Here is a 12,253-nt window from a genome sequence, read left to right as displayed (position 1 = left end):
GGTTCCCAGCCAGCAATGAGGAATCGGCCCTGAAGCGGCCTTCGTCCGGGTGGCCGGAACTGATTGAAACAGTCCGGTATCGGGTGTCGCAATCAAAATGAATGACTGCTCAGAATCAGCCAAAGTGCCGATTTTGCCTGCATTTTACCAAAATCCCCCCAGAAGTGGCCCGATGCAAATGTTAATAAATGTATACAAAATTACCAGATTCTGTCATATTAAATATTACTATTATACATTGTATACATACAAATCATACCCATCCACAAAGTGTTTTTTTTTTTACACCCCCTTTTCGTCACATCCAATTGGTAGTTACAGTCTTGTCCCATCACTGAAATTCCTGTACAGCCTGCTGCTCTGCAGGATGTTTCAAGGATGGGGTCCAACAAAGCAACAAGAGAGGCAATCCATGTGCGGGAGATTTTCACCTTCTACAATTAGACACCCTATTACCTGCACACTCATGTCTCAATCTGATTGATTCTGATTGATTGTGTTGTGCAGTAAGCAGGCTCAGGTGTATTACTGTGCCTCCTTCCACCTTCAAAGAATAGGCAAGAGGGCCAACCATGGACAATAGTAAGACACTTAATTATTTGTTTAACTACGCTATATTTTTTTGTCCTCGTGTGTCCGTTCATGTTTTTCAGCATAAAGTACTCCGCAGCCGCATATTCCTGTTTTGCCTTTAACTACCTTATTTTCTCAAGAACAGTCTCTCTCCTTCACTTCATCCCTCCTCTTCCTAAATCCTCTAGGTTATATCAGCTGTGTTAGTTTTGCATTTCACCTGATTAATATGAGTAACAATGTTAGAATAAAAAATAAAAACAAGGCTTAAACATGCTCTTTCTCGCTCTCTCACCTTCGGGCCGACAAGACACTACTGTAATTGTGATGCACTGAGAGAATATTTGGGTAGCACGGTGATTCATTAATCATATCCCTGCTCCTATGTTCTTACCTCTTTCCCTTCCTGTCTTTTACACCTCTCTTGCCATCTCATCTTTCTTCCTTTGTCTTTATTATTCTCAACAGATTGAGATTGAACTTGGATTTATAAAATTACTAATTATAATATGAATGCATGTATTTATAACACTTGGACAATTAACTTCTTTCAATAAAGTGTTTCACATTCTCTACTGGTTGAAATTAAGTCTCTCATTTGATGAAATACTACACCTGTCCTGTGTTTATCAGATCAATGCAGATGAAGGGCATTAGATATTGAGATGAACCGGTTTTAGAGTATTTACATGATGCATAGGAAGTGTTGGGTACTGTTTAAAACAAATCTATTTCTGAATATATGAATTACAAATCAGCCTTTAACTAGTTAAATCCTGTTTCTAGTCTGTTAGTTACAAATGTGTAACCATTGATGTCCCAGGACCAAGATTGGTAAACACTGTTGAAGTGTATGATTGTAATGCACACATGCAGACAGAGCATCATTCAAATGCTGGAATTTGATACTCCTGGTATTGGATATGACTGAACAATTATCTCAAAGACATTCATACCTGAACTGCACCTTTATTTGACAAGGTAGAGTACATTATCAGGGAATATATTAAATGTACAGTCTACAATATATATCTTTTTTCACCTTTATTTAACCGTGAAGCTTACAGGGCATTAGTGCCACAAACAAAGATAACTTCCTACCCTGAAAGGAGGAAAGGGGCTACCTAAGTATGGTTCCCAATCAGAGACAACGATAGACAGCTGTCCCTGATTGAGAACCATACCCGGCCAAAACATAGAAATACAAAATCATAGAATGCCCACCCGAAATCACACCCCGACCAAACCAAATAGAGACATAAAAAGGCTCTCTGTGACACAGGTAGGCCAGTTGAGAACAAGTTCTCATTTACAACTGCGACCTGGCCAAGATACAGCAAAGCGACACAAACAACAGTTACACATCGGATAAACAAACGTCTATCAAAATCTATATACAGTGTGTGCAAATTTAGTAAGATTAGGGAGGTAAGGCAATATATAGGCCATAGTGGTGAAATAATTACAATTTAGCAATTAAACAGTGGAGTGATAGATGTGCAGAAGATGAATGAGCAAGTAGAGATACTGGGGTGCAAAGGAGCAAAAAATATATATATATATGGGAATGAGGTCGTTGGGTGGTCTATTTACAGATGGGCTGTGTACAGGTGCAATGATCGGTAAGCTGCTCTGACAGTTGGCTTTGGGGATGACAAGTGAAATATACCCGCTGGAGTGCGTGCTACTGTGCTGCTATGGTGACCAGTGAGCTGAGATAAGGCAGGGCTTTACCTAGCAGAGACTTATAGATGACCTGGAGCCAGTGGGTTTGGCGACAAATATGAAGCGAGGGCCAGCCAACGAGAGCATACAGGTCGCAGTGGTGGGTAGTATATGGGGCTTTGGTGACAAAACGGATGGCATTGAGATAGACTACATCCAATTTGCTGAGTAGAGGGTTGGAGGCTATTTTGTAAATGACATCGCCAAAGTCGAGGATCGGTAGGATAGTCAGTTTTACGAGGGTATGTTTGGCAGCATGAGTGAAGGATGCTTTGTTGTGAAATAGGAAGCCAATTCTAGATGTAATTTTGGATTGGAGATGCTTAATGTGAGTCTGGAAGGAGAGTCTACAGTCTAACCAGACACCTAGGTATTTGTAGTTGTCCACATATTCTAAGTCAGAACCGTCCAGAGTAGTGATGATTTAGTTTTACTTGCATTTAAGAGCAGTTGAAGGCCACGGAAGGAGTGTTGTATGGCATTGAAGCTCATCTGGAGGTTTGCTAACACAGTGTCCAAAGAAGGGCCAGAAGTATACAGAATGGTGTCGGCTGCATAGAGGTGGATCAGAGAATCACCAGCAGCAAGAGCGACATCATTGATGTATACAGAGAAAAGTGTCGGCCTGAAAATTGAACCCTGTGGCACCCCCATAGATTGCCAGAGGTCCGGACAATGGGCCCTCCGATTTGAAACACTGAATTCTATCTGAGAAGTAGTTAGTGAACCAGTCGAGGCAGTCATTTGAGAAATCAAGGTTGTTGAGTCTGCCGATAAGAATGCGGTGATTGACAGAGTCGAAAGCCTTGGCCAGGTCGATGAAGTTGGCTGCACAGTATTGTCTTTTATCGATGGCGGTTATGATATTGTTTAGGACCTTAAGTGTGGCTGAGGTGCACCCATGACCCGCTCAGAAACCAGTTTGCATAGAGGAGAAGGTACGGTGGGATTCGAAATAGTTGGTGATCTGTTTGTTAACTTGGCTTTTGAAGACTTTAGAAAGGCAGGGTAGGATATATATAGATAGGTCTGTAACAGTTTGGGTCTAGAGTGTCTCCCCTTTTGAAGAGGATCGCATGCATAGTAATAACTACATGTATATACGACTTGCATCCTTTGCACAAAAATATTATATCCTACTCAATCTATAGGCTTCATTAATTTCATTCAGACAGTTTTTAAATTGATACAACTGGCTATGATAGCGGAGGTTCATAGCTATGCTCTGAACTAATATGTATACCAAACGTTTGGTTCCATACACATATCGGCTACATAGCTAGCTACACATCCATAGGCTTACAGGTATTTTTATCCTCCACTGCACAATAAGCAAGAACATTCGCTATTTAATATGCATGGCAAATATGAGCAAGACAAGCTTACAAATTTGAACATTCAATTTGCAGTAAATGCTTTAGCTAGTTAGATTCTGTTTCACAAGATGACAACCTGGTTTGCTGGTTGTTTCAGAAGTCCCTAAAACATTAAACAACCAGAATTACAATATCATACTAATGTCACAACACCCATAAAGCTAGCCAGCTATCTGGCTAATGCTAGCTGTACAGCTAGCTTGCTAAATCGCGATATTTGTAAATTAACTTTATGATTTAAAAAAATATACATAATCGTTTGTCTCTACATTAACTGCGATATTGCTCTCAATTGTACATTTTTTTGCATGATTCATTATGACGTTATAGTCACTTACATGTACTACCATAAAAGCATTTTTGTCAGCCATCTTTGCTGAAGAACGTCTCTAGCCTTGGGTAGCGTAGAGTCAAATTCGTCATGGGAACCACTCGACATGATTGGTCATCATCCAGCGGACACCGCTGGTGATTTGCACAGTTGGGAAAAGTTTATTTTTCACCGCCTCCCACGCCACCCAAAGGTCCCCCGCCCTCTCCGCCTCCCTTCCATTGATTTGAATGGGAAGCGGTGTTTCACTGCGCCGCAGCCTGTGCTAGTGTATCATGACCGTGGTGGGTCTCCCGGGCGCGCCGGTTGCGACACATATGGGTATCAAACCAGCATCTGTAACACCGCAGGTTGCACTGCATGCAGTGTCTTACTGCCCGCTGCGCCACTCGGAAGGACCCATCCACAATTTTTTTAATGCTCATGAATTGCCTTGCACAAAGTATCAAAATACTAAAATAATACTTAAACAGGAAAAACTCTTAAAGAATTGAATTTAAAAGTAAAACCATTTTTTTTAATCACAGTATGTATGGTTCTCAATCAGAGACAACGATAGACAACTGTCCCTGATTGAGAACCCTACCCGGCCAAAACATAGAAATACAAATAATAGAACATAGAATACCCACCCCAAATCACACCCTGACCAAACCAAATAGAGACATAAATTGGATCTCTAAAGGTCAGGACGTGACATTAGGAGACGGTCCTGGCGCTTGCCGGACTTTCTTGGGTGCCCTGAAGCCTTCTTCACAGGAATTGAACCGCTCTCCTTGAAGTTCTTGATGATCCGATAAATGGTTGATTTAGGTGCAATCTTACTGGCAGCAATATCCTTGCCTGTGAAGCCCTTTTTGTGCAAAGCAATGATGATGGCACGTGTTTCCTTGCAGGTAACCATGGTTGACAGAGGAAGAACAATGATTCCAAGCACCACACTCCTTTTGAAGCTTCCAGTCTGTTATACGAACTCAATCAGCATGACAGAGTGATCTCCAGCCTTGTCCTCGTCAACACTCACACCTGTGTTAACGAGAGAATCACTGACATGATGTCAGTTGGTCCTTTTGTGGCAGGGCTGAAATGCAGTGGAAATGTTTTTTGGGGATTCAGTTCATTTGCGTGGCAAAGAGGGACTTAGCAATTAATTGCAATTCATCTGATCACTCTTTATAACATTCTGGAGTTTATGCAAATTGCCATCACACAAACTGAGGCAGCAGACTTTGTGAAAATGTATATTTGTGTAATTCTCAAAACTTTTGACCACGACTGTACACTGCAATTTTAAACGTTTCTTATATATTTTAGCATATTACATATTCTAATATAATATTAATACTATTGTGATTATTTATTACATATTGTAATAAAGTGGTAACTATCCCAACATTGGGACTTGCATTATCTCTTAAGGAACATATACACTTCTGTAAGCCTGATAAAAGCTTCTAAACTGCCTGAAATATAATTTTCTTTGAAATTTTGCAATAGGAAGAGGGGGAGGGGGTAGAGAGAGAGAAGTAGAGGGACATAAGTTAATTTTACTATCTGAAATTGTATTTTCTTTGAAGTTTTACGATAGGAAGACGGGGAGGGGGGACATAAGTTAGTGCCAACAATTTTTTATGTGCTAAGAATACAACAGAACAGAGGAACAGCAATGACATTTACTCTCACAAGTAGCCAAAAATAACAATATCTGAAAGCCACGTCCCTACTAAGCTATGCCTACCTTCTTATCTGACCCACTGGATCATATCTTAATAATAACACAGCATCAACAACCCAACTTTGCTCTTTTTTTAAAGAAAACAACCCCACTAAGTTGCCCAATGCCTGTAACCCAGCAGTTGGGTCATCCAAACAATTTTTTTAGAGTGTACTCATGTACTTCATCTGTCAAAATTGCACTTTTCATTGCTGCTTGCGGTTCTGTCAACAATGTGACACTTTTATATATATTTTGCTCCTAAGTTGTTTCATGTCGGTCACCAGCAGTGGTGTAGTGCTGTGTTGTGTCTGTTCCAAAGTATTCCCACAAATAAAAAAAGAGATATATGTGATTGTGTCTCAAAGTAATATAGGCATGAAATTATTATTTTCAAATACAATTTGCAGTGTACAAATTATTATAATTATGTTCCGGCCTGACCATCCATCCCGCAGTGATGTCTAGTTGCCTACCACTGGCCTAATTTATAATAAGGTAGACCTAATTTGGTGTTTTAGGATTTTATAAAAACAGAAAATTAGCCCTATTTGAGCCACTGTGTGTAAGCATAGACAATCTGCAATTTGGATGATGCATTGTATGTCCATTCTAAAAATGATGTCGGTTAATTGAGAAACGATGACAAAATAAAAATGTGAAATTTACTCCGGCACCTACAAAAATAGCACTCGACCACTGGTCCCCATGTCAGGTCAAAGCCGTGCACTCCAGCCCCCTTGTTTTTTACTCTTTCTAAAAAACTAAACCTGTCTCCATTCAATAGTACATAGATGAAAGCTGCAACGGTCCTCCTGAGTTCCAGTCTGAAGCTGGTCCATAAGCTAAGGTTTCTGTACATCAATGTCCACAATGTCACTGAGCATAGAAAATACTGTAATTTACCATGCACTTTGAGTGTTTCACCATATGTGGAGAACACAATGAATCTACACGGAACAAAAATATAAACTAAACATGTAAAGCATTGGTCCCATGTTTCATGAACTGAAATACAAGATCCCAGAAATGTTCCACACACACACAAAAGCTTTTTTCTCTCAAATTTAGCCCAAAAATTTGTTTACATCCCTGTTAGTGAGCATGTCTCCTTCGCCAAAATAATCTATCCACCTGACAGGTGTGGCATATCAACAAACTGATTAAACAGCATGATCATTACACAGGTGTACGTTGTGCTGCGGACAATAAAAGGCCACTCTAAATGTGCAGTTTTGTCACACTACACAAGTTGTTGATGTCTCAAGTTGTGGGAGCATGCTGACTGCAGGAATTTCCAGCAGAGCTATTGCCAGATGATTGAATGTTAATTTGTCTACCATAAGCTACCTCCAACGTCGTTTTAGAGAATGTATGGCGTCGTGTGGGCGAGCAGTTTGCTGATGTCAACGTTGTAAACAGTATATACCCCATGGTGGCAGTGGGGTCATGGTATGGGCAGGCATAAGCTACGGACAACAAACACAACTGCATTTTATGGATGGCAATATGAATGCACAGAGATACCGTGACGAGATCCTGAGGCTCATTGTCGTGCCATTCACCCACCTCCATCAGCTCATGTTTCAACATGATAATGCACACTCCCATGTCGCAAGGATCTGTACACAATTCCTGGAAGCTAAAAATGTCACAGTTCTTCCATGGCCTGCATACTCACCAGACATGTCACCCATTGAGCATGTTTGGGATGCTCTGGATTGATGTGTACGACAACGTGTTCCAGTTCCTGCCAATATCCAGCACCTTCTCACAGCCATTGAAGAGGAGTGGCACAACATTCCACAGGCCACAATCAACAGCCTGATCAACTCAATGCGAAAGAGATGTCATGCTGAAAGAAGCAAATGGTGGTAACACCAGATACTGACTGGATTTCTGATCCACGCCCCTACCTTTTTTTTAAGGTATCTGTGACCAACAGATTGTAACAGCTGTTGGTGGAAGAAGGTGAGGACTGACTGGATTTCTGATCCACGCCCCTACCTTTTTTTTAAGGTATCTGTGACCAACAGATTGTAACAGCTGTTGGTGGAAGAAGGTGAGGACCAAAGCGCAATGTATGGCGTCGTGTGGGCGAGCAGTTTGCTGATGTCAACGTTGTAAACAGTATATACCCCATGGTGGCAGTGTTTGTTTATTGACACTGAACACTAAATACAAAAAAACAAAGGGAATAACCGAAACAGTCCTGAAAGGTGATAAACACTAAACAGAAATCAAATACCCACAAGACACAGGTGGGAAAAGGCTACCTAAGTATGGTTCTCAATCAGAGACAACGATCGACAGCTGTCCCTGATTGAGAACCATACCCGGCCAAAACAAAGAAATACAAACACATAGAAAAATAACATAGAATGCCCACCCAAATCACACCCTGACCAACCCAAAAGTAGAAACATAAAAAGCTCTCTACGGTCAGGGCGTGAGAGTACCCCCCCAAAAAGGTGCGGACTCCGGCCACAAAACCTGAACCTATAGGGGAGGGTCTGGGTGGGCATTACTCCGCGGTGGCAGCTCTGGTGAGGGACGTGGACCCCGCTCCACCTCTGGCTCGGCCCACTTAGGTAACGCCGCTAGAGCGGGGACCCTCAACGCCGACCCCGGCCCTCGTGGAAGGCGCCTCTGGAACGGAGGGCACCTCTGGAACGGAAGGCTGCACTGCAGGCTCTGGACAGGCGGGAGACTCTGGCAGCTCCGGGATCGAGGGGAGACTCTGGCAGCTCCGGGCTCGAGGGAGACTCTGGCAGCTCCGGGCTCGAGGGAGACTCTGGCAGCTCCGGGCTCGAGGGAGACTCTGGCAGCTCCGGGCTCGAGGGAGACTCTGGCAGCTCCGGGCTCGAGGGAGACTCTGGCAGCTCCGGGCTCGAGGGAGACTCTGGCAGCTCCGGGCTCGAGGGAGGCACAGGACTCACCAGGCTGGGGATACACACAGGAGACCTGGCTCTGGGAGCAGGCACAGGACTCACCAGGCTGGGGAGACATCCAGGAGGCCTCTTCCGTGACCGAGGCACCGTATACACTGGACCTTGGAGGCGCACTGGCGGTCTCGAGCGCAGAGCTGGCCCCAGCTGTTCTGGCTGGATGCCAGTTTCCACCCGGCAAATGCGGGACGCTGGCACCGAGCACACCTACCTGTGAATACTTGGCCGAGACACAGTTCGCATCACCCCATAGCCCGGGGCCTGACCAATCCCATGCTCGCCACGGTAAGCACGGGGAGTGGGCTCAGGTCTCCAACCTGACTCTGCCACACTCACCGTGTGCCACCCCCCCAATTTTTTTTTAAGGGGGGCTGCCTCTCGGGCTTCCTTGCCAGCCGTGTTCCTGTTGCCAACTCCATTCTCTGGTATCCCTCCTCGCACTGTTCCAGAGAATCCCAGGCGGGCTCCGGCACTCTCCCTGGATCGACCGACCACCTTTCTACCTCCTCCCAGGTTGTCTCATAGTCCAAATAACGCTGCTCACCTGTCCAGGAGTCTCTTTCACCACGCTGCTTGGTCCTTTGGTGGTGGGTAGTTCTGTAACGGCTGTTGGTGGAAGAAGGTGAGGACCAAAGCGCAGCGTGGTACGTGTTCATGTTTGTTTATTGACACTGAACACTAAATACAAAAATAACAAAGAGAATAACCGAAACAGTCCTGAAAGGTGAAAAACACTAAACAGAAATCAAATACCCACAAGACACGGGTGGGAAAAGGCTACCTAAGTATGGTTCTCAATCAGAGACAACGATCGACAGCTGTCCCTGATTGAGAACCATACCCGGCCAAAACAAAGAAATACAAACACATAGAAAAATAACATAGAATGCCCACCCAAATCACACCCTGACCAACCCAAAAATAGAGACATAAAAAGCTCTCTACGGTCAGGGCTCATGTGAAATCCGTAGATTATTTCCAGATGAACTGCAATTCAGTAGAATATTTTAAATTGTTGCATGTTGCGTTTATATTTTTGTTTAGTATAGCCAGATGCTCTGACACAATATTAATATTAACATGAAATCAGATTTTTTTTAAATAATAATTTCCAGGAATACCTTTCAGAAATTGTCATTTATTTTTGCTTTGGAAATTCATATTTTCTAAAAGCAAAAGTTATGTTTAGAAAGAAATACAGAACACCAATATGCTTTCAAATGTTGTGTATTCTATGGAATTCACAATTCTAATCTTTATTTCACGGTCTTTATAAAATGTCTGCTCAGACAGACGTAGGAGATAGGCATCATATGTCCTGTTTTTTTCAGTTCTCACATGCACTGCAAAACAACCAATAAAAACGCAGCTCTCGTTTTATGTAGGCTGCAGCCTATAAAAACTGTATTTTCCTCCTCGTTTTCAGTCTTCACGCGAACATGTTAGCTTTTACATGCTATTGAAGTTGTCTGGTTAAGCTAATATAATTTTAAAAAATGGGGACCATGCAACCCGAATCTTTATTGATGGGTGCTGGATCTTCCATGGCCGTCACTTCGCATTGGAAATCGAATGAGATGCTCAACTGGTCTGTGGTTACCCAGGGAAACGCCACAGCGCTTGGCGATATGGAGATGCCTGCGAACCCGCGTTCGCATTATGGACAATTCTCTCCGTCTACCTCGGTGTTCTTGGCCGTGCTCATGACGCTTCTGGTCTTCGCCACTGTGCTAGGCAACGCACTTGTAATATTAGCCTTTGTGGTGGAGAAAAGTTTGCGAACTCAAGGGAACTTTTTCTTTTTTAATTTGGCCATTGCCGATTTACTCGTTGGTGAGTGCGTAAATGTGTTGCGTGAGCAAATGCATTGTGTGCCACTGTTGTGAAGGTATACATACTGTTGTGCATGATTCATAAGCAACTGCTGCCCATACATATTTTCTCTCTGTAATGTTCTATGTTGCCAAAATATTTTAAAACGCGTTTCATATGCGTGTTTAATTAATAGTCGTGCGTAACATTTGTGTTCCATCCCACCTGCAGGAGGCTTTTGCATTCCTGCGTATATCCCCTATGTCATTACCGGCGAGTGGAGACTCGGACGAGGTCTGTGCAAGATATGGCTGGTGGTGGACTATACTTTATGCACGGCATCAGTGTTCAACATCGTCCTGATCAGCTTCGACAGATTTATATCTGTCACCAGCGCGGTGAGAGCATTTACGCACGGTTATCCTTTCCTGCAGCAGGTTTCATTTCCAACTGCCTGCTAGTGATGGGAGCAATGAAATGTAAAGCCATATCAAAAATGATAACTGAAATATTGTATTTAGTGCACCAAGAACCTGTGTACACTCCATTAAAAAAATTCCACCATTCCTTTCTTTCTGTATCAGGTGAGCTACAGGTGTCAGAAAGGTTTGACCCGGGAGGCTGTTCTGAAGATGCTGAGTGTTTGGCTGGCTGCTTTCCTACTCTATGGGCCAGCGATCATTATCTGGGAGTACATCGCTGGTAGTAGCGTGGTGCCCGACAAAGAGTGCCACGCAGAGTTTTACTTCAACTGGTATTTCTTGATGACAGCATCCACTGTTGAGTTTTTCACCCCATTTGTTACTGTCATGTACTTCAACATCAGCATCTACATCAACATCAGGAGGCGGAACCAGGTGAGGGATGAGCAGCCTGTCGAGGGGCCTGGGGACAGTGAGATGGAGGCCCTGAAAGCTGGAGTTCAGCATGTATTCTTCGTCAGACCAGTGGAAGGTGAAGCTCCAAGCATCCCAAACAATTCTGCCAGGTTAGGAGGTATTCTATCTACTGCTAAAGTGTCAGCAGTAACTGGGAACAGCAACAATGAGAGAAGTAAGGACCGCAGTATTCTGGACCTTCCTCCACTGCAAGTGGGTGATGTGGTCCAGCATTCCAGGAGGACGCGGTTCCAGGCTACGGAGCACTCGTTCAGTAAACAGCGCAGCCGGTCTGAAGTAGCTGCCAGTCGTTTCCGTCTCTCAAAGGACAAGAAGGTTGCCAAGTCCCTGGCAGTGATTGTGTGTGTATTTGGCCTGTGCTGGGCTCCCTACACACTTTTAATGATCATCCGCGCCGCGTGTCATGCCCAGTGTGTCCAGCACTACCTGTATGAAATCTCTTTCTGGCTACTGTGGGTCAACTCCTCCATCAACCCTGTCCTTTACCCGCTGTGTCACACTAGCTTCAGAAAGGCTTTCAGAAAACTGCTTTGTACCACCAAGATTAAAATTCAGCCACAGTATATTGAACAAATGTATTAAGCATGACCAATTTGCACTGACAACTATGGCCTCGTTTTGACAGTTTTACACTTGATCAGTTGTCTCATGTCAACGTAGGTGGACAGGTCGTATGAGTGTTGCACAACACTGGGTACAGATGGTCACCATGACTATTGTCTTGTATTTCTGTGTAGTATGTGCGTGTTTGCAGATCTTACGTGTATTAGTTATTTTAGAACACATGTAATGTCTGTTTTACATTGAACAATAAATACATGCAGCCACTCACCTCCACTGTTTATTTTCCTGGCATCTACTTTAGACATCTGGCA

The 12,253-nt window shown here is 43.5% G+C and overlaps 1 protein-coding gene across 2 annotated transcripts; it reads left to right on the top strand.

The window, feature by feature from the left end:
- The first annotated feature begins 10,098 nt into the window (after positions 1-10,098).
- hrh3 (histamine receptor H3) lies at positions 10,099-12,209 on the top strand. Of its 2 annotated transcripts, XM_036963417.1 has the most exons (4): positions 10,099-10,500; positions 10,711-10,877; positions 11,064-11,233; positions 11,324-12,209. In XM_036963417.1, the coding sequence occupies exons 1-4, from the start codon at positions 10,164-10,166 to the stop codon at positions 11,958-11,960; spliced, it is 1,311 nt and encodes a 436-aa protein (XP_036819312.1). In that variant the 5' UTR covers positions 10,099-10,163; the 3' UTR covers positions 11,961-12,209. The 2 variants fall into 2 exon arrangements, with proteins under 2 accessions (XP_036819312.1, XP_021441613.2); XM_021585938.2 differs by having other exon boundaries at positions 11,064-12,209.
- The last annotated feature ends 44 nt before the right edge of the window (positions 12,210-12,253 follow it).

This window comes from Oncorhynchus mykiss, chromosome 26, assembly GCF_013265735.2.
Source record: "Oncorhynchus mykiss isolate Arlee chromosome 26, USDA_OmykA_1.1, whole genome shotgun sequence".
NCBI lineage: Eukaryota > Metazoa > Chordata > Actinopteri > Salmoniformes > Salmonidae > Oncorhynchus > Oncorhynchus mykiss.
This window is presented reverse-complemented; position numbering and strand designations above follow the sequence as displayed.